General features: G+C 42.0%; 2 protein-coding genes across 3 annotated transcripts in view; one reads left to right on the top strand and one right to left on the bottom strand.

Annotated features, from left to right (window-relative positions):
* Nucleotides 1-383: 383 nt before the first annotated feature.
* Nucleotides 384-23,772, top strand: CHODL (chondrolectin). 2 transcript variants are annotated; one of them, XM_035114996.3, is made up of 8 exons: nucleotides 669-1,188; nucleotides 16,755-17,067; nucleotides 17,928-18,085; nucleotides 18,676-18,723; nucleotides 19,109-19,192; nucleotides 20,098-20,200; nucleotides 21,646-21,724; nucleotides 23,209-23,772. In XM_035114996.3, the coding sequence occupies exons 1-8, from the start codon at nucleotides 1,092-1,094 to the stop codon at nucleotides 23,209-23,211; spliced, it is 885 nt and encodes a 294-aa protein (XP_034970887.1). In that variant the 5' UTR covers nucleotides 669-1,091; the 3' UTR covers nucleotides 23,212-23,772. The 2 variants fall into 2 exon arrangements, with proteins under 2 accessions (XP_034970886.1, XP_034970887.1); XM_035114995.3 differs by lacking the exon at nucleotides 21,646-21,724 and having other exon boundaries at nucleotides 384-1,188.
* Nucleotides 23,743-25,730, bottom strand: part of TMPRSS15 (transmembrane serine protease 15) — a 64,061-nt gene continuing 62,073 nt past the window's right edge. Inside the window, exon 26 of the mRNA XM_035114992.3 lies at nucleotides 23,743-25,507. Within this exon, the coding sequence (XP_034970883.3) occupies nucleotides 25,352-25,507 (156 nt within the window). The 3' untranslated portion in view covers nucleotides 23,743-25,351. The remainder of the gene's footprint in view (nucleotides 25,508-25,730) is intronic.

Below are 25,730 nucleotides of genomic sequence, written 5' to 3'. Positions count from 1 at the left end.
AGCTGGCCCAGGAAAGAGCCTTCTTGGATTCACGTAATGAACAAATGGCAAAAGCTCAGCCTAAAGGCAAGGCGATGCCAAAGCTCCGTCTCCCCTCTAATCCTATAGAGATGGGTGCTGATACTTATGCCTACACCCCCAGTAATAAGGGGAAGGCGCTCTGTATATGCGCAGAAATAGTCTCCCTCATCACCACCACCCAATCTCGCCTGGCTGCAGCGGCGCTACGACCGTGTGCTAAAGCGACAAGGAAGCCCAAAGAGCCGGCAGACTAAAGCCAGAAATTCACGCTGCTTTCCCAGAGAGGGGTTGGTGGTGGGATTCGTGGGAACTCAGGAGGCATCCGTCCGTTACCATCTTCTGCGCGGTGCCAGAAAGACAGGGAGGCCAGTCCACCCGCTCCATTCGCCAGACGCGGTTTGGCACCGTCGCCCTCTTTTAATCGCCTCTGCGGCTCTGGAAAGCCCTCTGCCTTGAGGAGGGGGCTGCTGAATCCGCGGCTTTCAGGACCCCCGCCCTCCAGCCCGGCCCCCTGCCTCGCGCTCGGCCCCCTCCCAAGCTGCAGCTCTGCATTTCGCACCAGAAATCGATAGTCGCGGGGCTGGCCCTGCCCAACGCGGAGGCTCAGGGAGGCTGGCCGAAGCCCCTATATAACCAGGAGCCAGCAGCTTGCGCCTTCTTTTTCCCTGCGCGTCCAGCGTCGCCAGGCGCAGGCAGACCAAGGAGAGGAGAAGGAAAACCTTGCAGTGCCTCCTGCTCCTCCTGCTGCTGCTCCTCCTCCTCCTCCCTTGGACAAGACGCTTCTCCTTCTCGCCCAAAGCGGTCCTGCAAAGACGCGCGCGCTTCCTTGGCGCACGGAGATGCGCGCAGCGGCAGCGGGCAGGGCAACAGCTGGCTCTCAGGGATCTCAGCGAGGCGGCTGCTGCTCCTGCCGCTGCTTGGCGCTTTGAAGGGACCCGCTTTGGAGCATCTTCCCCGCGGATGACCGGCCGTTGCGCAGGCGCTGGGGGTGCCTGCCTGCCTAACCTTCTGCTGCTGTCACTTCGGGGACTTTGTTCAGACGCCCCCTGCCTCATCCCTCGGCCGCTGCGATGCTCCCTTTTCCGTGCGGAAGGCGTCCCCAGCTGCTGCTGCTGGGCTGCTGCTGGCTGTGGGCTCAGAGTTGCCTCTCGCTGCGAGTCCTGAGTGGTGAGTTGAAGGGCGGGATGAGGAACCTGGTTTCGTATTTGGGGGAGAGGAGCGAGAGAGTTGGGACCCCCTCCAGATGTTTCTGGACTCCACACTCCCATCAGTCCTGACCATTGACCATGCTGCCTGGGACTCTTGGGAATTGGAGCGCAACAACCTCTGCAGGGCCCTTTCCAAGTGCTTCGGATTTTCGGGTGCAATCATTCCACCTCCCCCAGGCGTTCCTTCTTTCATTGCTTTTCAACTTCATCATTGAACAGTGGCTAGCGATTCCCAAATAGAAAGTTGGCTCTTTCTGGCGGGGATCCTCTTACTTTCAAGAGGGTGGCGCTCTATTGATTCAGTAAGGCAAAGGAAACTCAGGGAACGCAGCCTTGGCATTGTGTCACTGGCACTAGGGACGAGCTGTTTCCTAGCGAGTAAAAAAAAAAGGCTCAATTTTTGTCCCAAGTTGATGAATTGACTTTGCGGAAAGATCACAGCCTCCATCCTGGAAACTCCAAAGATGAGATCCCCAATTCATACCTTTAAATATGGGAATGGAAAGTTTGATGTCCCTCATATTGTGTTTCCTAGGTCAAAAAGGGTTTGCTCTGACTTGTCCTCCATCTACAGAGAGTCTTTTTGTCCCTTCTTTTTTAAAAGTTCAGAGACTGAGAAGTAGGATTGTTGTTGTTTAGTCGTTTAGTTGTGTCCCACTCTTCATGACCCCATGGACCATAGCACGCCAGGCACTCCTGTCTTCCACTGCCTCCCGTAGTTTGGTCAAAGAACACTGTCCAACCATCTCGTCCTCTGTCGGCCCCTTCTCCTAGTGCCCTCAATCTTTCCCAACATCAGGGTCTTTTCCAAGGATTCTTCTCTTCTCATGAGGTGGCCAAAGTATTGGAGCCTCAGCTTCAAGAGAAGTAGGATAGGGGGCTCAAATAGAAGATACAGAGAGGGGTGATAGAGATGCTCACCACATATGACAACTTTCTCAGTTCCTGCTTGTCTGCAGTAACCACTGAAATCCACATTCATGTTTGTGGATAAGGATGTGTGTGGCGTGGTCTGTGGTGGGAACGATATCAGTGGAAGAATACCTCTGAAGAACCATGTGCTACCAGATGGAGACTTCCACCCTGAGTAGTGGGTGGTAGGGGTATATGGGTGGTGTCCTAAACTTCTGAACTCGTACTTCTACTGAACTTTGACGTGAATCAGCATTGGAAAATCCTACAGCTTCCTCAGATGATCCCAATCTGCAGAGGGTTGGACTAGATGACCATTGGGTTCACGTTCTATGATGTGATTGTCTTGCCTTGAATATTTCTTTCCAAGGAAAGAGCTTCTCAAGGAATGTGCTGAACTGCTTGATTATTTATAATCAGGAAGCCATCTTCATTTATTGAAAAATTCCTTAAGGAAAAATATTTGAAAATATTGATTAACGTATGCATTGTTTCAAATGTGGTGCCCTCCTTCCTTCCTTATATATTTGCCATAAATATGTGAAATATATATTAAATGTGTGAAATATACTGTGCCTATCCATTCACTGCATGCAAGTGGTGGAGGAGCTGGAACCTGCCCTGAATGTCCTGCACATAATGACACTGTGTACATAAGCAATAAAAAAATCCATTTGTATCTTTAAGGCTAACAAACTTACTATGCAATGAGCTTTGATAGGTTAGAGTTAACTTTCTCCAGTGCAGATTCAGTGTGTGCCTATTTTCCTAGATGGACCTGTACAAATTATTACCTGAGTGTGTTCTATAGGGTACATTTCAGTCCAATTCCAATGGTTTCCTGAAAGGTCAGGTAGGGAGCAAGGGGCTAGAAATTGGATAAGGTGATAGTTATGTTCTAGTTTTCCATAATTATAATAGAATCATGAAATGAGAACACAAGAAGCAGGAATCTTTAGACCCCTCGTCATTGGACACACCACTTTTAAAATGGAAAAACATTCCAGGGACTCTCCTAGGAATTCACGTAACCTAGAACCAATTCTGATCCTTTTCAGCTACTGATCACATGCAGCACCAACCCTAAGGTGCTATGTGGGCACCAGGGGGTGTCAGTGTCAGGAACTTGCCAAGGCTGCCACCACAGTTATGGGGACCACTGCAGATCCCCCCCCATCCCCTGTCTCTTCTTATCTGGCTCTTGTTTCTTGTTCATTCAGTGGCAACAACAAGAAGGAACATTGCCCCTCTTCCTCAGGGAGAGGAAGAAAGTCTCAGCAGTCACAAAGAAGCAAGTCCATGCAGGAATGGGAAAGTGTTGAAGGCATTTTATCCAAGGGCTGCTCAAAATCTGGATTGTGATAACCAGCTGAGGGGAGGGAGTTGCAGGTAGCAAACAGGAGATTAATCCATGTCATCTCTTTTGAGCTTTGTGTCTGGAAACTGCTATATGAATAGAACATTAATCAAATCATAGGCAATAACACTATCCATTCAAATGCCAGGCAGAACTGTTAAAAGAGATCTGTACCATCTCCAGGTAAAGACTTGCAGATTGCAAAGTCTTTACCTGAAGACAGTGGCCATCCCTTTAAAAGTTCTATAGTATTAGGCAAAGTACTGCACTAGTCCCTTTGTCTACCCATCTCTTTCCTACACAAGGGGAAGAAAAGGGGAGTGGGCTTTAGTGAATTAACTGTACAGGAGGTGCAACAACTGTAGTCTTGGTGTAGAGCATTTCAGGAGCGAAGTGCAACCTATGGATGAAGACCTTGAGATACATTTGGGGACTGAATCTTTTGGTGTCTTCAGATAAGCTGTTTATGACATATCCAACCTGATTTGTTTGCAGGAAGCTTGTGCTGCAGTCAGACTATGTCTTGTCTTTGTTGAGCATTTGTTCAGATTTGTTTGTGGTGATGTTATATGACCACGAGCATTCTTCCAAAATTCATCCTGATTTGCTTGCATGATGTTTATACATCTTCCCATGAATTGTTCGTTCGTCCGACACTTTTCAGTGTAGATTTCTTGTGCCAGGGTAACAGAGTGCTTTGATCCACTTTAATTGCAGAAACCTAAATTTCTGGTATGGTTTGACTCCATTCCACAAAATGCTGATACTCAGGAGGTGTCCATCGCCTGTAACAACCCAGGACAAATGTAAGAGTGAGAGTATCTGATGGAGAGAAATGATCAAGGGATTTGGCGAGAGGGGCATTCAATACATTGGTAACGTGGAGCTCTATTTCGTGTTCCTATATTATTCAAGTGAAGCTTTAGAAGTGCAAAATATTGATGTCTGGGATTTGGGATGGCATGGATGAGGGCGAGTGAATTGAAGCTCAATTGAGATATGATGGAGCTGGTGTTGCTGGGTAGTTTGTTTGGCTCGGGTTCAACTCATTCTGGGAGGATCACACCCGACAAGAGGATCATATTTGCAGTCTGGTGGGTGTTGATTGACCCAACTTTGTCACCAGAGGCCTACGTGGCCTAAGAAGCACAAAACATTCCCCATTAGCTAAGGCTGGTATACCAGCTGTGGTGCCTTTTAAACAGTCATCCTTACTGTCGGTGATTGCCTGAATAGATTATGGTAATATGTTGTATGCAGAGCCGCCTTTGAAACTTTCTGAAAATGTATGAATGCTGCTGTTTGACTAACTGAGATCAGCCATAGGTAACACATCTTGCTGGTTCTGAAACATCTTTGTTGTCTATCAGCCCCCAATTCTAAGAGCAATCTAAAGCCTGATAAGCAGTGTTTGAAATCCCCCAGGCACCAGGCGCGTTTTGAGACTGGCATGGGTCCAGCTATGACTATGTGGATGCCAGGCTGGTGACTGACATCTCCATCTGGCTGGCCCCTCCAGCTCTCTTAAGCAGGTAGGCAGAAGAGCTTATTTACTGCATTTATATCCTACCTTTTTCTCCAAGGAGTACATGGTCATGGTTCACCATCCTCCTCAGTTAATTCTGAGAATGACCCTGTGAGGTAGGTTAAGAGGCTGTGACTGGCCCAGGGTCACCCAGTGAGCTTCATGACTGAGTGGAGATTTGAACCCTTATCTCCCAGGTGCTAGTCCGACACTCCAACCACTACACCACACTGGCTTCCTATAGTATTTCTGCTATGGGGTTGCAACCTAAATTAAGTAGGTAAATAAGTATGGGAAAAGCAAATATGTTACCCAGAGAAGGATCTGAAATATTTTCTTTGAAGCTTGAATTTCTTTTATTCTTGATTGTTTCATTTGATGTTTTAATGTGTTGTAAACCACTTTGAGCTTTTTTTTCTTTAAAATATAAAGTGCTATAGTAAGGAAATGAATAGTAATACTAAATTTCACTGCAAAAAAGAAAAGATGCCTAGATATGCCATTGTAGTGACCATGACCCAGGTTTAAGGTGAACATTTGGTGATTAGCTGATATATTTGAGTTTCTAACACTGCTGATGAGCCTTGGGACCTCAGGGTCCTCTTCCTCTCACATTTCCTGTGTTAACATCAGAGTAAATGGACCTTTTTGGGATTCTGCTGCTATTAGAGGTTAGGTAGGTGGCTCTCAGGGGAAAAAGCCTTTTCAGTTGTGATGCCTCACTTATGGAACACTCTCCTCTGCAAAGGTTACCTGGTGCCAATTCTTATGCCTTTTCTGCAGCAGTCTCTCTCTCTCTCTCTCTCTCTCTCTCTCTCTCTCTCTCTCTCTCTCTCTCTCTCTCTCTGTGTGTGTGTGTGTGTGTATGTGTGTGTGTGTGTGTGTATATATATATATATATATATATATATATATATATATATACACATACATACATACACACACATACATATACATATACACAGTAACTTTCTCCAGCTCTTTTTAAACATTAAGATAAAATTGATTTCTGCTCTCTCTCGGATAAACTTAACAGCAGCACAATGTACAAAATCATAGTCTATAACAAGAATGTACACAATAGAAAGAAGAAGAAGTGTTCTCAAAACTACACCATACAACCAAATTCCAAACAAAGTTAAGCACCTTAAGCCTGTTAATTTTAATGGGATTAGACCTGCCTATTTAATAGACTAATTGCTGTATGTGTGCAGGAAGACCAAATGAGAAGGTGCCAATCACAGAAGGAGACTTCCAGGTGCACAGGAAAAGGTTGATTAGCCCAATTTGTTTTTGAATAAATCCTCCTTCGGAAGACTCTTGAATCATTGCTGTCAACCTGTCTATGAACCAGTGTTGTAGCTTGTTCCACATATATACCAGTATTCCTAATGGTGTAGTCTTAAGCCTGTTTACTCAGAAGTAAGCACCTCTATGTTGAATGAGACTTGCTCTTTGCTGTGGAGGACTGGGGATTTCCAAGCCCCATTGAAAACAGAGCTACTTGAGGTTTTGTCTGAAGGCTTACCGGTATGTGCAAAGGATTTTTATTTTTTATTTTGAACAGTTGACTCCCTCCTCATTGCTGCATCACAGACTAATTTTGAGATGCCTCTAAAAAACAACAGTGTATTATGAAACATAATGGGGGAGGTGACAGCTGTTTGGGGGGGTGGGGAAAGATGTGAACCTTTGGGTTCAGGGAATGAGTTCCATGGACTTATGAATACTAGTTAGGGTTGAACTGTAGGCCACAGTAGGGATGGGGGAGAATTTCAACTCAGTTGACATTTAAGGGCAAACCCACCTCTTCTGTATTTGCTGAAGAATTATGTGAACCAAAATACAGTAGAGACATCCTTCAGAATTTGCTGTTTCCCAAACTTTGGAGGGCAGTTCTTCAAACCAAGTAACATGTAAAGGTGAAGATAAAGGGACCCCTGACCGTTATGTTCAGTCGTGGACGACTCTGGGGTTGCAGCGCTCATCTCGCTTTACTGGCTGAGGGAGCTGGCGTTTGTCTGCAGACAGCTTCCGGGTCACTAAGCCACTTCTGGTGAACCAGAGCAGTGCATGGAAATGTTGTTTATCTTTCCGCTGGAGCGGTACCTATTTATCTGCTTGCATTTGATGTGCTTTTGAACTGCGAGATTGGAGTAGGGACTGCGCAACGGGAACTCATCCCATCGTGGGGATTCGAACCACTGACAGATGCATATACTAGAGCGCATAAATTGCATGTATATATTTGTGAAAGCAACACAGAATAATACATTATATTAGGGGAAATTGCATTGCAAAAATGTTTATGGCAGGCAAAATAGCATATTAGGAGAAATTCACATTAAAACACTCAATAATTTCCAAGAGTACTTTTTTTTTTTGCTTTTTAAGGAAAAAGTTTAAAAATGAGAAACAGAGAGAAAATGTATTTGTAGTAACCCCTGATTCTAGTTTTCAGTGCACTTCTGATGTGTAGTAGTGCCATTATTTTCTCTTCTCACCATGAATTAGCTTCCCTAATTCACCTTTTGTCAATAGGATTGAAAAGAGACTGGTAACTTGGTTGTTATCAGCAAATATGATGGACATTTCTCCCACTATTTATTCAAATCTCTCTCTGCAACTGCAAGGGCTATAAGTATTTCTCCAAAAAAAAAGAAGAAAGAAGGAAAGAAAGAGAAAAGAAAAAAAGAAAAGAAAAAGAAAGAACCTTGGTAATAATGTAAAAATGATAGAATGGTGGAGATGAAAAGGATCTGTGGGCCTCATAAATGAGCTCTTGAGAACTGCATTCTCCTTATCCCTCAGCAGAGCAAAATTATTCTATTCTGTTCTCTTATCTCTTATCTTAACTCATGATGCTTCAGGGTAGCTTGCAGCATTTTTACATTCTACCATGTCTTATCTCATATCCTCATAATTGACCCTGTTACAATTTTTCTCATGGTGGTAATGCTATAAGAAGTGATAGGGAGACACATTATGTTTTTGCGTTCATATTGAATTGTCTACAATAGCTGTTTGCGATGCAGTAGTTCAGAATGTCTTGAGTTGGCTGAAGACCAGTCCTTAAAAATGGAAAGAAAAGTGAGAAGAGAGGGTTAGGAAAAACTGCTGAGTGTTACATAACCCGCATTGCTGTACCTATGACATCATAAAGCACATAAAGTGATGATAATGCAGTTTGCAAAAATGCAATTACTTTAAGTATCTGTTGGGCAGGAAACACGAGAGCTAATCTTTTTACTAGCCACTTAACAACCAATGTATTAATCAAAGCCATTATGCCTTAATGACTGCTGTTTGCTGTCAGTTTATTTTTGCCCTTTTATTTGTGATATTTTCTTGATTTTTGTCAAGTGTGCGTTCCAATATTTATGTGACAGTACTCAAAATAAGATCTCTGAAGATTGAAAATAATTCATAGGTGTGTGTGTGTGTGTGTGTGTGTGTGTGTGTGTGTGTGTGTGAAGTCGCCCTTTACTAAAATGGAACAGAAGTTAAAATCAGCAACAGAAGTGTGGCACAATTCCAGAGATAGTTGTTGTGTTAATAATGGGCAGGCAATAACTACAGTAGCCCAAAGAGTGGATGGAGATGTCATTTTGTTTCACAATGCGTATGGAATGGTAGATCTCTCTGTGTGGCATGAGCATCTGATCTGTGTGGACATTTTTCGCTTTTCTGTGAGCAGCTACTTTGTAGCTGATCACATGAGTTCTTGCCCAAGAAACAGGCACCTCATAGAATCATGGCTCTCAAACTACTGGGGTAATGTTCAAAAGTGCCTTTATGTCTGCACATGCTCAGGCGCACTCTTGCTTTTACTGTTACTTCACACATTCCAGAAGAGTGCTCTGGAAGTTACACAGCTTCTGGAGCCAGCCCCTGGCTCACATTAGAGCTAGTTAAAGGCTTTCCAATATTGATCCAAGACATTTGAATTCACATCACCACTTCACGCTGAATAGGAGGTTGTGACTTATGCTTCTCTAGGAAGAATTACAACTGGCTGAAGCATGAAAGCATTTACAACTTTGCAATAAGCAAATAGTTCAAGATGTTGGCAGCAAATTAGATGGGACTAAGGTAAAGGTAAAGGACCCCTGGAGGGTTAAATCCAGTCAAAGGCGACTATGGGGTTTTAGCACTCATCTCACTTTCAGGCCGAGGGAGCCAGCATTTGTCCACGGACAGCTTTCTGGGTCATGTGGCCAGCATGACTAAACCGCTTCTGGCGCAATGGAACACTGTGTGAACACAGATTGTGGCGTGCTTATTCTTTTAAGAGGGATATAAGGGAACTCACCAGGAACCTCATATTGAGAGGCTTAAACAAGCCTGCAACCAGCTATCCGCTGTGCGTTTAAAAGGGGAATGTAAAACTCTGCTAAGTAAAGGAACTTGCTAGCGCAAGTTAGGGAGGATGTTAATAAACAATATAGCCTCTCCTGCCTCCTTGAACATTCCCACAGCACTTGCCAGGCATCTTTGGATTGCCCCTGGTATAAGCAGCAGGACGTTAAAGAGGAAAGAGGCAGGTTATCCTGAGAAAGGCAAGTGAGCTGAACAGGTGAATTGGGTCCAGAGCCAGCTTCAGAGTCCAGTTTCAAAAACCATTGAAAACAAGGTCTCCCACTGATCAGAACATCCTCTACTAAAAAAAAGTGTTAAAAACATCACAGCAGAAAGAGAAGCAATTTCATGTGGATTTAGTAATACCATACAAACACTTTAATTATTAGTACAATTATCATGAGTGTCATCTGAGTGGCTATACAGAATTTTTTTTAATGAGTGTACACATATGTCTTAAAGTGTACACAGCTAGGGTGTGTTAAGTAGAAAACCCCCAAGGCTGAGATTAGCTCGTGTGCCACTTTTGACTAGACCAACAGAAGCCTGCACAGGAAAGCCATTGGTTAACCTTTAGCTTCATGTTTAGAGAGAGAGTGTCCTATCCTAGGTTTCAAGTTATGCTTCAAGATCTCTATGAAGCCACAGATACCACCAGTTTGAGACTGCTGGAACATTCTGCTTAGACAGAACTCTGGCTGTCTGCCAATACTGATCCTATAATTTACAGCTGCAGGGTCCATGAGATCAAATGGGGGCGGGGGAAGCATCTATTACAGAAACAACTAAATGGGTCTCAGCCTTACATTTTATAGCATATTAAATATATGGAGTGGAACTAATGCCAAAAAATAGACATTTTCTACTTAGAACGGTAAAGCTGTCAGAATTTTAATAGTTTGGCGCACAATTGCCTTCAGGAAATACTGTAAAATGCAGGGCTTTTTCCTTGATAAAGGCATACCACTTAAACCAACAAGTAAAACAGTGTTTCATTTGCTCCTTCAGCATAATACCAATTTGCTGGTTGAAAAACCATTTATCGTCTATTGATCTAGGTAATTAGACTTCTGCGTTTCTTCTGGAAATCTGTGAAAACTAAAATGCTGAGTCTGTTTTAGTCAGATGTGCAAATAAACTTTGATACTAATGTATGCTCAGGTCTGAAGAGCTCTGTTCTTTACAGATTCTTTCAGAGCTCACTTTGTCATTGCATTAAATTGGAAGTGTGACACTTTAGGTTATGGGTGATAGATGCATACCGCTCAGAACTGGTTTACACATCCATGTACATAATTTGATTTATCTGTATTTATATACCACCCGACTTTATCAACCCCTTACTAGGATGTGCGTCTTCTGGGACGTGCTCCTGGGTGAGTTACATGACTCACACCTCGCTTTTGCCCTGGGTTAATGTGAATTTTGCTGAGGAAAGGCACTGTGTGTATGAGACAATGGGACCTGGGCAATAACAAGGGAAGGGAAGGGATTGTTACAGTATTTGATAAGAGGGTGAGAAAGATGATCATGAGGTGAAGTCATAAGACGTTTGGTAGAGATAACTTTGAGAATATTCTGAGACAAAAATTGTTTACGAGATAGTGGGACAAATCAGAAGGACGGTGCTTAAACTTTCCCCCTGAATTTTTTCTTTTTCTTTTTGCAAACCAGGAGAGTGGAATAGTTCCCACCTCTTAGCAACACAGAAAGAATTAATCAATATTGATTAATTATATACCACTTAATGCCAAGATAGGCTTCCAAGCCATTTACTAAAAACCATTCGTAAAATCCTTAAAACATTCAACTCTGAACATCCATAGCTTAAAACATGCAGCAAAACAATACTCTTGCAACAGAGTAACTAGAACAGGGTACTTGGATTGAGAGATCAAGGGAATTCAATACAGTATAAGAAGTTGAGGACTAGAGAGTTGGGGTGTGCACTCTCTGCCTCTCTTCACAGGGGAGTAATGGATTGAAAAAGTTCACCAGGCCCATTGTAGTGGTTGACATGAAACTCAGAATGGGCTAGACTGATTTAACTTTTAATTAGATGAACTAGAAGGGAGCTTTGGATAAGAGGAAAGCTTGGCTACATTTGTTTCTTATCTTTTTAATTCTACATGGCTGTAAGGTTAAGGTAAAGGGACCCCTGACCGTTAAGTTTAGTTGCGGATGACTCTGGGGTTGCAGTGCTCATCTCGCTTTACTGGCTGAGGGAGCTAGCGTCTGTGACCAGCTGGTCATGTGACCAGCATGACTAAGCCACTTCTGGCGAACCAGAGCAGTGCACAGAAAAGCCATTTACCTTCCCGCCGGTGCGGTACCTATTTATCTACCTGCACTTTGACGTGCTTTCGAACTGCTAGGTTGGCAGGAGCTGGGACCAAGCAACGGGAGCTCATCCCGTTGTGGGGATTTGAACCACCAACCTTCTGATCGGCAAGCCCTAGGTTCTGTGGTTTAGACCACAGTGCCACCCACGTCCATGGCTGTACTGTTTCTTTATTTCTACAAAATTCTTTACTATCCTTATTGTTTTATCATTATCCCCCATTCTTCTTTGCATTTATAGTATTTCTCTTATTTTATTAAGTAGATACATAATTATTTCTTTACTGCCCCTCGTGTTTTAAGTTTAGTTCACATGAGTTATCATTTTTAGTGTATGGTCCTTTATTACTGACTCAGCTGTACCCCTGGGGAATAGTTTGAACTCACATTTACTTGCTACATTTGCTGGAAAAGATGGCCAGTGGGAGATCTCCTGTCATAAGACTTGTGTCTTATGTGCTTAAGGGAATCTTAAATTCTGGATGCTCGGGCAAGATGTTCTTAAATTCCAATTTCTCTGGATGTAGTTGGGTAGGACATTTGTGTACTTAGAAAAAATATATTGGCAATATATCTCCCCAGGGGATCTTGCACTGATTTAAGTAGTCACTGCCAGTCATGTATGGTAGCTTACAAAGAATTTGATCAACCTCCTTGTTTCTCTTCCTACCTGAGACCACCAAAAGTGTGTGTTCTCAGGCACCAGGCAGGCTACTATACCTGGCTGGTCATCAAAATTCAGCTTTATGGGTCACTTCTTGTGCAGGCTTGGCAAAAGATAACCAACTAGAGCAGGCATCCCCAAACTTCGGCCTCCAGATGTTTTGGACTACAATTCCCATCATCCCTGACCACTGGTCCTCTTAGCTAGGGATCATGGGAGTTGTAGGCCAAAACCCTCAAATGCTACATAATAGGCAACGGATTGTCACAGCTGCTGAAAATGATGGTAACAACTTCATTGATATCTCTGTTGATGTACCAAATCAAGCAAGTTATTTTATTCTTCCTACAAGTGGTCCTGACTTCCTAAATGCCACACAATTTCAGCTTGAGAGCTAATGTGCCACAGAAAATGCAAGAGTGAGCTGATAAATAGAAAGAACAGATCTCTAGGGTCGCATTTTGACCCATCCATGATGTATCATATGATTAGCAATCATCCTTTCCTATTATGTTGTCAGAACTTTGATCCGATTCAGAAGACAATCTTGTGATGAATTGCATTAAGTACTATTGATATTTCACTGCACCATACTCTTTTTTTTTTGTTGTTCCATCGATGGAATCTAATCTGCATTTTAGGATAAATCACATTACATTATGTCTCTTCAAAAACTACTGCCGCAGCATAATTTCATAATTGTACTCTGTATTCATTAGTAAGATAAATATATGGAAACTAACAGCTTCTACTTTGCTAAGAAACATCTTTCTGCTTCAATGTTTATGCTAATCTTTCATCCCTCTAGTTCAGGCATTCTGTCTTGGGCCCAATCTTATTCAACATCTTTATCAATGACTTGGATGATGGGCTTGAGGGCATCCTGAGCAAGTTTGCAGATGACACCAAATTGGGAGGGGTGGCTAACACCCCAGAGGACAGAATCACACTTCAAAACAACCTTAACAGATTAGACAACTGGGCCAAAGCAAACAAGATGAATTTTAACAAGGAGAAATGTAAAGTACTACACTTGGGCTAAAAAAAATATGAAAGGCACAAATACAGGATGGGTAACACCTGGTTTGAGAGCAGTACATGTGAAAAGGATCTAGGATTCTTGGTAGACCACAAACTTGACATGAGTCAGCAGTGTGATGCAGCAGCTAAAAAAGCCAATGCAATTCTGGGCTGCATCAATAGGAGTATAGCATCTAGATCAAGGGAAGTAATAGTACCACTGTATTCCACTCTGGTTAGACCTCACCTGGAGTACTGTGTCCAGTTCTGGGTACCACAGTTCAGGAAGGATACTGACAAGCTGGAATGTGTCCAGAATAGGGCAACCAAAATGGTCAAAGGCCTGGAAATGATGCCTTATCAGGAACGGCTTGGGGAGCTGGGTATGTTTAGCCTGAAGAAGAGAAGGTTAAGGGGTGATATGATAGCCATGTTCAAATATATAAAAGGATGTCATATAGAGGAGGGAGAAAGGTTGTTTTCTGCTGCTCCAGAGAAGCAGACACGGAGCAATGGATTCAAACTAAAAGAAAGAAGATTCTATCTAAACATTAGGAAGAACTTCCTGACAGTAAGAGCTGTTTGGCAGTGGAATTTGCTACCAAGGAGTGTGGTGGAGTCTCCTTCTTTGGAGGTCTTTAAGCAGAGGCTTGACAGCCATATGTCAAGAATGCTTTGATGGTGTTTCCTGCTTGGCAGGGGGTTGGACTCGATGGCCCTTGTGGTCTCTTCCAACTCTATGATTAATCCAATAAAGTCAGATTAAAATGATCCAACAATTTAGAACTATATGACATAATCAAAACCCAAACCTAGCAATTAAAAGGCCGCTAGAGGTGGCAGATAACTGACCCCAAAACAAAACAAAAAATAATGGTTAAGTGATCAAGTTATAGTGCAATTCTATGCATGTATTCTTGGAAGTAAACCCATTAAGTTCAGTGGGACTTGGGCTGCATTCAGGCAGCACTTTATTGTTTCCCTGGCATTTCCTTACCTGATAATTTCAATCTTTTATGTGATATTTTACATGACATAAAAGTCGCTTCTGGAAATCTGGTGGAGGTTTAGCACTAAATTCCATACTAATTGTTGTTTTTCAATCTGTTTGCAACCCCATTAACTCGCAAGCCTGTTAACTTGGAAAGCTGAGTTTTGTATTGTAGTTCCATGTGATGAAAACTGGAGCAATATCCCAGCAAGAGTTCTTCCCCACTGTTCAAAATTCAGCTTGACATGGCAGTATGTCAATCTAAAAGCCACAGTTCCAAAATGCAACTGATACTGAAGTGTAAAAGGAACATTAGAAATCGGGATAGAAGCTCTAGCCTTATAATCAGTAAAACTAACACAGGAAACCTCACATTTGAATGCAGCCTTGCTTCCAGCCCATAACCATGTATATCAGCCTAGCAAAGAAGTTTTGAGAAAGGCACTGGGAATATTGTAAGGTGCGGTGTGTGCGACATATCTACCTAGGCAAGGAGTTATATAAGCTGGGAGCTATCACAGAGCTGGTCCCCTTCCACATTCTTACTGGTTGTACTGCAGACAAAGGGAATATATACAGCATATAACCTTATCAGATGTGCTCAGTGATAGAGCAGCCTAAAATGGGAGGAGGAGGACCTTTAAGTATTCTGGCCTCAAGCCTGGTTGACTTCTGTAGTGCCAGCAAGCAGTTTGATTGGAGTCCAATAACTTATTGGTATCCAGTGCAGTTGGTATAACAAAGGTGTCACATGTCCCAAGGATCAGCCCACTTAGTGCTCTTGCTGCTGAAGTTTCTGAAAGCTTCTCTAAAGCAGCCTCACATAGAGCACATTGCAGTAGCAGTCCAATCTTGAAGTAACCATGGAGCAATGTAGTGTAGATAGATGTTCTTTTCAGAGTCCTTAGCAGGGCTTTTTCCCCCATCTGGAACTCGCCGGAGTTCAGTTCCAGCACCTCTCAGGTGGATGCCGTTGCCGTTATAAGAGATGTTCTGGCACTTCTTTTTCTAGAAAAATAGCACCGGTCATTCGGAAACCGTAGTTTCACACTATGTCTGCTATGAACCTGTGTGAGCATTGGGTTCATGCCCTTCATCCTCTCATAATTTTTCACAGGCACAAGGAGAGGATTAGAAACATTCATTTCTGTGTTTGAATAAATCACAGTTTCTGGTTACTGGTGTTGGTTTTAGCCTTTAAAGCCCAAAGCAGTTTGGTCCAAGGATACCTGAAAGACAACCTTCATCCATATGAGCCTCACCAGATGCTCAATTCAGCATCTGATGTCCTGCTGTCTGGCCAATCGATAAACCAAATACTTATATGTTTATAATCTTACATTTGTAGCCTACTTTCCTTCCGTTATGGAATCCAAGACAGCATTCATGTGCTTCCCAAAGACAGTCTTTCATCTATTCACTGACCAGAGCCAGAGCTGCTTAACTTCAGCAATGTGGTAGCCTCATGATTCTTCAGATCAGACCTTGGGCAGGCACCTTACGCAGGGCATTCTCAATGGTGTCCCCATACCCATGAACTCTCTCCCCATTTCTGTTTTTGGTAACTTAGTAAAAGGTTTTGCAAGAACAAACCATGCTTTAGATCCTGAAGGCTGTATTAGAAAAGTATTTAAAACATGAATACTGGGGAAACTGGTTTGTTCTAATTAAACCATAGTTTGAGCAAATCACAACTCTCTGGATTCATAATGGAGAACTGTAGTTTGTTTAAAAGCTGAAAGGATGCTTCCATTGAAACTCACTCCATTTAACCTTCTAATGAGGTCCTTTCCAGTTCCATTTTAACAGGACCAGCATCAACATTTTGATGAGCGTTCAAGTTACCCTTGTCTCAGGATTTATCATGTGACATTTGCTCAGGAGACAGCTTTTGCTCATCAATCTCTGTAGTTGGATAAGAGCACAGCAGTTGGCGTAGAGAGGATCAATGGAGGAAATATGTCATTTTCACATCATTCCATTTCTTCCATTTTCCACAAAAAAAGTTCATGACTCCCACAAAAAAACCAAAATGTAATGAAAATGTATACATGATTCATTGATTTCCCCTCCTTTAGTCCGCTCTTGTGGGTTGTAACCTTCACTGATATTGTACCCATTGCTTCTCAAAAGTTATCCTATCAGATTCTTACATGTTTAAGGCACATAACATTTTTTGAGTTGTTTATTAATTTTTCAATCATTAGCATGGAATTCTGGGAAAAGTTAAATAAAAGATGGCGTGAGAGTAGGGGAATGTAACCCTGATGTCATTCATACGCTGTTTTGTTATGAAATAAGTCTCCATTAACCTATAACTGCATGTCTATATATTGGTGTGTGGTTGTTGTTTTTAGGACAAAAGATATGTTATGGTGATTCAACACACCCCTGCTACAAGATAGCCTATTTCCAAGACTTGTCCAGACGTCTGGGATTCCAGGAGGCTCGCCTGGCCTGTGAAATAGATGGTGGAGTTCTCCTCAGCCTTGAAAGTGAAACAGAACAAAAGTTAATAGAAAACATGCTGCAGAACCTCACAAAATCAGGCCTCGGCATTTCTGACGGGGACTTTTGGATTGGGCTATGGAGAAGTGGTGAGGGACAAACCACATCAAGTGCCTGCCCTGATCTTTACAAGTGGACAGATGGAAGCAATTCACTCTTCAGGTAACTATTTTGTGTCATTTGCTGCTGTTGTTGCTGCTGCAAACAGAGACCAAAGATTTGGGGCTGCTAGGCAGACTCGATATTGGCCTAGGGTCCCATAATCCCCAAAGAGAAAATGGAGCTTGTGAAATAAGAATAATGAATTATGTATTGGCAATTTATAAAGAAAGAAAGAAATGCTTGCTAGTGAGATACCCACCAAATGTTGGCAGCATGTATGGAAATGTGACTAAGTAGGTAGATAAACGCTAATCTCAATTTTCTCTGGTTTTCAGGGCTGGCTCTTGGTATAGTCCCGGCGGTGCGGGGCGCCGGGGCGGCTCGTGGGGCGCTGCACGGCAAAGCCGCGCGGAATCCATAATGCACACTGCGAGGGCAGGGGCGCCGGAGCGATCTTCGCGCCTCAGCGCCAGGGCGCCCGACCTGCTCGAGACTGCCCTGCTGTTTTTGTCTCACTTCTCACATTCCTCTGCTCCATCACTCAATCTAGCATAGTATTATCTATATCCAGGGTAGTCAACATGCTGTCCTTCAGATGATGTTGAACTGCAGCTCCCAGCTTCCTTAGCCATTGGCTATGTAGGCTGAAGATGATGGGAATTGTAGTCCGACAACTTTTGAAGGCACCATGTTGGCTACCTCTGGTCTTCACAGACAGTCAGTGGTTTCCCAGAGCTTCAGAATGAAGTATTTCTCAGTCCTTGCTGGGAATTGAACCTTGAATGTTTTGCATGCAGAGAATGTGTTTTATCACTGAGCTACTCCTGCTCTGCTTTTTAGATCCAGCAAAGCAAAAATGGACTCACAAGCAATAATATAGTTTTCAAACTAAATTTTGCTGTATTTGTGTATTGTTATAGAAATTGGTATACAGATGAGCCTTCCTGTGGGAGCGAAGCTTGTGTTGTGATGTATCATCAACCAACTGCAAATCCTGGCTTGGGGGGGCCTTACCTTTATCAATGGAATGATGACAGATGCAACATGAAGCACAATTTTATCTGCAAATATAGTCCAGGTAAGAAATGCTGAAGATGAGTGTCAGATGTTATGTGTGATTTCTGGTTGACTTTTCAAACCCTTGAAGTCCTGGTGACTTTACCCTAGTGCCATGCATGTCATTAAGACAGGTGAAATTCACAGTTTAGTTGTATTAGTGTATAGAAGCGAGATAAATTGTAAACAAGGGGGTACTATGTTATTCTGTTACTAAGAGGCAACACCACCCCACTTCAAATTTTAACAGAGGGCCTAGATTTTAGCAGAAGTTCAACTAATCATTACACACTATGTTATTTTCTGCCTCAAGCATGGGATCTTGCATTAACTATCCGTACAGTAGTAAACATATCTCATTATAAATAAATTCCATTGAGTTCAATGGGACTTATTCCAAGGGAAGTAGGTATAGAATTGCAAATCTAATTAAGTACTTCTTAAGATGCTACAGGATGTATTGTGTCCTTAAGTACAAAAATCTATCCCACTGAACACAATTGTCAACATATGGTTTAAAGTATCTGAAAAGCTGCTTATTTAAATTTAGGATTGCCTGAAAAATGTAAACAACCTATTCCTCCCTGCCTTGTTTATATATTATTTTAACAGATGACATCCTAGAAAAAGAATTAGGAGACAGAGCAGATCCAGATTATGGTAAGAAACGTTTGGATTGAGTTGCAATGGTAAAGCAATAGAATCTCATCCATCTTTTCCAAAAGCAAAACAATCCATAGATTGGAAAAGCAGAGTAGCTGTGGAACAGCTTGAACAATGAATCCTGTAGAGAATAATAGTTACCATCTATGTTTTAAAAGTGTATGGATACATTTTGGAATATTTCAGTTTGTAACTCTTATTCCAGATGTTATCCCTATGTTACAGTAAAGTCCTTAGACGAGTTTATCACCTACACGTATTCACGTTCAAAACTGATTACTCCTGTTGTCCTTGGAGCTTTTGCAAAGTGCAGGAATATGTGCAGATGTCCCAAAACGGGGATTTGATTTTGTTTTGTTAAAATATGTAATTACTTTCACAGAAGCCCAGCCAACGGTGCCAGCAGGGAAGCCACATGATTCAAGCAAGCCAGAAGATCATTTTCCGGTGGTTGTTACTGAAACTGGTAAGTGATGCATATGATTCTGATATCTGAGTAATATTTAAATATAAAACATAGACTGTAGACATGCAAACCCCACTTATTCATCATATGAATAAACTGGCTGAACTCCCAGAAACTAAAATGAACCTGAGCTCTGGGATTTTAAAAGGAAGAAAAATTCAAGATGTCATTGCTGCAGGGCAAATAGCTCTACTTGGGTTTTTAAGAGGAAATGCTTTTTGTCAAGGATAGACATCACATTGCAAACAGCCAGAGTCAATATGCCAAGTATTTTCTCCCACAGTTTCCTCTCATTCTTACTCCAGAGCCACACACAGTGAATGAATTGCAGGGGGTTCTGCATGTTCAAGTCTTAATCTAGTCCATTAAGCTTAATGGACCGCAAAATAACTAATTAAAAAAAATGATCTAACATTTGGTTAATGAACAAGTTTTTGGAAAGCCAGCTTTTTGCTAAAGTTCTGCACCTTTCCATTCAGGTTCTTGTTTTGTTTGTTTGGCTTTTATAAATGGTGGCTGGTGAGGTTGTTTGCTGAGTACAGCTGCCTGAAGCTATGATGCTGAAGTAGGGGGCAGTTGTGCTTTATGTGGAAAGGTCTTTAGAGGTGGGCAAGTTGTCTTTCATGTCTTTGCTATGACCAGTTTTTTCACTGAGGCCTTGAAAGAGCCTCAGGGTGGTGTTCTGCAGTCTACAGTTTGAAAATTGGAACAGTAGAGTCCTTAAGGTTGGACACCTCTTGGGTTGTAAGATTTCATGGACTAGATCACACTAGTTCATATGTGTGAGCCATTGGCTTAAGAGATCTCTGATTGTTGTCATTAACTGGTGCGGTACAAGAGAATCTGTGCAAGCAGAGCCTATGATTTCAAGCAAAATACAATAATGAAACCCTTTTTTCTTATAGGTTTAATTCCCAATTTAATTTATGTTGTTATACCTACTATACCACTGCTGTTGTTGATATTAGTGGCTTTCGGGACTTGCTGTTTCCAGATGCTGCATAAAAGGTAACTATTACGACTGGACAGAAAGAGAGTCTTGGAACTTAAGCTCATGTATTATAAAATTAATCCTTCCAACTGACTCATATTCAAGGCCATTCCACACACAAAGCAAGGCCATTCCCATTCCCATTTGAAAATGAATATTATTCCAGTGTTATGCCTTGACTAAAATGGCAGGAAGTCCACATTTAATAATGTAGCCACATCATCAAATATAGAATGTGTCCAACATTAATAGTAGGTATATTGAGTTTGCAAAACCTTTTGTTCTAAGTAAGTTAATGCTGCTCTCATGCTAGTGTAAAGAGCTCGTTGCTTTTGTAGATTAGTCATGGAGAACCTTGGCCTTCCTAATGTGATTGGACTACATCTTGCATTTTTGTTGCTCTTTGGCCATGCTGCCTGGGGCTGATAAGTCTAACAACATCTGGATGGCTGCTGCTTCCACACACCTGTTGTATAGTAAAGCAACTAGAAAACTAACATTTAAACCCAATGCCTAAGCAAACAGCCCTTAGAAAGAAGAAAAAGGCCCTTGTTGTGTGCTTGACTACAATGCAAAACTGAACTTTTTCTACCCTGCTCTGACACCTGCCTAGCTTTTCCTTTCAAAAGTCTGTTTAAGAAGAAATCAAGGTCAATCATACTCAGTGAGTTTCCCAGCTCTGAATATTTGGTTAGTTTCTATTATCAAAAGGAGCACAGGAACAGCTGAAACACCTACTCTGACACAGGCTGTGTACCTACCAAATATTTCAAGTACATGACATCACCTGAAGAATTCTGGGAACTGTAGTTTAACACATCACAGAGCTACAATTCCAGTACCCTCAGCAAACTAAAGTCCCCAGGGTTCCATGGGGGAAGTAATGTGCTTTAAATGTATGATGTGCACACAACCACAATATGTAGTCTTGGAATATTGTGGGCACTGTTCTCCCTGCACTGCAAGCGAGGGCGTAGCCACTGCTGCTACTGCTACCTATGCAGAAGAAAGAGCAATGGCAGGAAGAGAAGGATTTGATCCCATGCTGAGCTTTGTCCTCATCCCCATAAAGTTTAGTCAGACTTACATCATCCACATTTCCTTAACCAATCGGCTGCAGTCAATGATATGGAGCTGGAGTGGGTTGGGAAAACAACACAGGCATATCTGACTGAAAGTTGCAAGGAGAGGTAGGAGTTGACGCACAAATGCCATTTCAGCAGCAAACTTATGTCAACAACACACCAAGTTCTGCTCCGACAGGATGCTATATTGCTCTTGCTCTCATAGGAAGAAAAAATTATGATGGTCCCACTGGTAGTGCTAAAACCAAAGTAAGGCACGAGAAGCATCCATGTTGACCCACCATAACTGTAGCCACAACACCGAGCATTTCTCCTGTGCTTTACGGCAAACCAGCAACTCATTCATGCTTAGTGGCTTTCCCTTTCCTTTCTTCTAGGGAAGCAAGGAGAAACTGCTTCAATGACTCATCTCCATTATCATCTGAATGCCTTGCAGAAAGTTTAGATTCTAACTTGGTATATTTCTCAGTTTCTATGATTGTATTTTTAAGGTAGAGCTAGGAACCCTGGCAACTCCTGTGATCTACAGAACGCTCTCCCAAGAAACTTTGCACAGGGACAGAACCTCCTCACCAGGGCTCAGTTGGCACCATTTAGTTGGGTGGCCTTGAAATTATATTGATCTATATCTATGGATTTAGTTCAATCTATGCACTTGGTTCAGAACATATTCTTGCTACCTTTGTTCAGATGACATCCCACTCAAATTGTCCTTTAACAGCAGCAGTACTGGAGTGGGAGTAACTTTTCCTTGCTTCATTCCATGGCACTGTGGCAAATTCAAAAGGTTTGGCACAATGTGGTTGGGATCAATTGTGCTTTTATTATCAGATTACTAGCCCAACCCATGCATCTCAAGACAACTAACAGTTGTATGGGAAGGACTCAAATGTATTGCCACGTATTGCTAGGCTTTTAGCCACAGTGCATTTGAATGAAGCCATAGAAAAGAAGCTTCCACATTATGGATGTAGTGCCCTTAGGTTAGCTGAGAAATAAATACATACCGCAAAACTGGCTTCCAAGCATAACACCGCTAATGGTGGATTGAAGGAGGACAAGCCACTTTTTCTTTATGATTGTGGGCTGATTCAACAGCTATGGCTATTAACTATCATTAGGAATTTTTGACTCAATACAAAAAAGCTACAGATCAGTAATGAATAAATGTAAAAGGTAAAGGGACCCCTGACCATTAGGTCCAGTCGTGACCGACTCTGGGGTTGCGCGCTCATCTCGCATTATTGGCCGAGGGAGCCGGCGTATAGCTTCCAGGTCATGTGGCCAGCATGACAAAGCCGCGTCTGGCAAACCAGAGCAGCACATGGAAACACCGTTTACCTTCCCGCTGTAGCGGTTCCTATTTATCTACTTGCATTTTGACGTGCTTTCGAACTGCTAGGTTGGCAGGAGCTGGGACCAAGCAACGGGAGCTCACCCCGTCACAGGGATTTGAACCACCGACCTTCTGATCAGCAAGCCCTAGGCTCAGTGGTTTAACCACAGCGCCACCTGGGTCCCTAATGAATAAATGTACTGTAAGATAAATATGTAAAAAGTGCACCTCCGTACCATATGAAGCTTACTGGATCTAAGCTTTAGACTTTAAAGCTTTGCCTGAGGGTGGGTATAGATTTTGAGGATCATATAGATGATAGATCACAAGGGTCTGTGAGAAAGCACAATATTGATGGACTCATCTTGTATACTTATCAAGAAAAACATCCTTCAAGTGTGAGGTCACTTTCCAGCTGCTAAGTGCATAATCTTTTTACAGGAGGCCAACCAAGCAACATTAGTAACAAAGACCATTTGGAAAGCCTTTACAATTGTTTATTGTGCGCCATCACCCATCTTTCATTGCATACTTACATAAACATATGAAAGGAATAGATGCATCATAAATGCATGTATATACAATTGTGTTTCTAATTTTCCAGTAAAGGAAGAACAAAAACCAGTCCGGACCAGTCTACGCTATGGATTTCTAAGAATGCACGGAAAGACAGCAGCATGGAGGTATAGAGATATGACTGAAAAGAAAGCAGGAATAACACTTTTCCATTCAGGATCTATTATAATGTCATGTCAGATATTAGCTTGGAATGGCTTGGAATTGCAATGGATCAGCAAAATGGACTGGAAGCTCCCCCTTGAGGCAATTGTTCAGATCATTTTTATATGCAATGTTTGATTTTGAATTCAATAGCAAAACATGGCACTCCAAAAGAAAAAAAGAATGCATTTATTTTGCTAAGGAAAATGACTCTGCTACAGATAGTAATGAGATGGAAAGAGCATTTGGAATATATATGGAAAAATGTCTACTGTATATGTCACTTCTAAACAGTCATTTCTAGTTTAAATTTTAACTCCCTCCTTGTTACTTTCTCATACATTGTATTGTCTCTTATTAATGGGTGTACTGTAAATTCAGCTAATATAAATTTACAGTGTAACAAAATAATTTATCTTTGCATAAAAATTTGATAAAAATATTGACTGTAGGATTATTTATTTGAAATAGGAGGTGATTTTACTGTGGTTCTTTGACTTACATTACTAAAGACAATGGGCAACACTGTGCTATTCTGCAAGGATAAACTTCAAAACCACGGAGAAACAAACTGATGAAGTGTAATGAGTATACTTTGGTAGCAAAAAGGGTACAGTATTTTGATGTTATGCTTGGCCAGAGGCAACTTGAGTCATTCTGCCCATGGCAAGTTATTCATTCAATCCTTGGAAACAAAAACAAAAAACCGGGGTGGGGAGGCAAAGAACGCTAGTTATTGCTGTGCCAAGTAACTAGATTTTAAGAACAATTGCTGGCACTCTAATAGAAATAAACTGTCCCCACCTGTGTTCTGCTATGTCAGGGAAGGCAGAAATGTCCAGGGTCTAGTATAAAGAAGCTAGCTACTGGCACAGGGGGGACATTTTGTCTCCTTTTTTGGTGTTTTTCTCTTTTCTGCACTGGGAGAGAGAAGTTACAGGTAGGTAGCCGTGTTGGTCTGCTGTAGTCAAAACAACATAAAAAAAATTCCTTCCAGTAGCACCTTAGAGACCAACTAAGTTTGTCATTGGTATGAGCTTTCATGTGCATGCACACTTCTTCAGATCAGGAGAGAGAAGACACTGATCCAAGTACAGCACAGTTTCTATGTTACTGATCCTTTCAAGACTCTGGGAAGCACAATGGCTATTCAAAGACAGTGGCAGTTTAGGGAGACATGTATGTGGCAATTGAGAAAAAGATTATAAGAATAGCTTCTTACAGTGCAGTATCAAAAAAGCACAACCACAGTCATTCTAATGATCAAACACCAATGGAGGTTGTGTGTAGATATATACTTGCAGTAAGGAAGTGAAGGTGTGTTGCGTTTTGACCTTCAGACATGGATGGCTCTGCCAAAGATGCCTGTTCCAGGGACATTTTCTGACAGCAGAAATCTCTGCTTCTACCTCAGCATCTTAAATAATACTTCAGGATTGAGATTTCCAGTAACCAAAATCAACAGAATGAAGGCTTACTTGCAGCGTCTTCAGGACTTTATTTATGATGAGAAAGGCACAACGAAAGTTAAGCAGAGAGAGCAGGCATGCACAATATTCAGTATTACAAAAATACATTTTAAAGATTATGATTCTTTCATTGCAGGGGGTTAGATTAGATGTCCCTTGGGGTACCTTCCAACTCTACAATTCTATGATGCTACGGTATACATGCCACAGTTGATGTTCCAGGGTAAAGAGGTGCATTTATAGCATACAGTGATCGATGAAGATGCAAGACACTTCTCTCTTGGGAGAGAGTTCTACCATTTAGGGGCTGCCATGGAGAACACTATCTGAATGTACTTCTGAATGTGGAGCCCTTCTCTGCTGATCTTGTAGCCCTAACAGGACACTGTTGTCCTGTTAAGTTTTCCCAGAACATACTTATTGTGGTGGGTGGAAACACAGGGGGAGAAGAGTCAGTGGAAGTTCTTCTGAACAAATGGAAATCCTTGTATTAATGGAGTGGCTTTGTTGAACAAAACCCTCTAGTTTTCCATATATATATATATATTTAAAATGGTGCTAATGGATAGTCTTTTTTATCCAGTCGACAAATTTTGAAACTTTCACATAAACGCCAGGACGATTTGGCAGCGCACACTGACGTCCAAAGGATATCACACCAGCCAGTAACCACCTTTCATTCTCCTGACACATCAGTGGCCCACCAGAATCTCCCTGGAATGACAAATATTGTTACATACATTTGTTTTTAATTGGAGACAAAATGCTATGTAAAGCTAGAATGGGATTTGCTATGGCCTTCAGCATTCACTGAGATGCCTGTCAGTTATACGCAGTATTAGCAGAACCCTGTGCATGAGCTTCTACTTTAAGCTAAATTCTTTGAGCCAGCATGAAAGTTGTGTCAGAAGGGTTTTTGTAAGCATTGGAGAAATAG

The sequence above is a fragment of the Zootoca vivipara genome, chromosome 4 (genome assembly GCF_965207765.1).
Source record: "Zootoca vivipara chromosome 4, rZooViv2.hap1.1, whole genome shotgun sequence".
Taxonomy (NCBI): Eukaryota; Metazoa; Chordata; class Lepidosauria; order Squamata; family Lacertidae; genus Zootoca; species Zootoca vivipara.
This window is presented reverse-complemented; position numbering and strand designations above follow the sequence as displayed.

Bases quoted from the DNA above. Each gene is read 5' to 3' on its own strand.
- CHODL (XM_035114995.3), top strand. From the start codon at position 1,092: ATGCTCCCTTTTCCGTGCGGAAGGCGTCCCCAGCTGCTGCTGCTGGGC. The intron at 17,068-17,927 runs GTAACTATTTTG...GTATTGTTATAG, and splicing joins GGAAGCAATTCACTCTTCAG to AAATTGGTATACAGATGAGC. The intron at 20,201-23,208 runs GTAACTATTACG...CTAATTTTCCAG, and splicing joins TTCCAGATGCTGCATAAAAG to TAAAGGAAGAACAAAAACCA.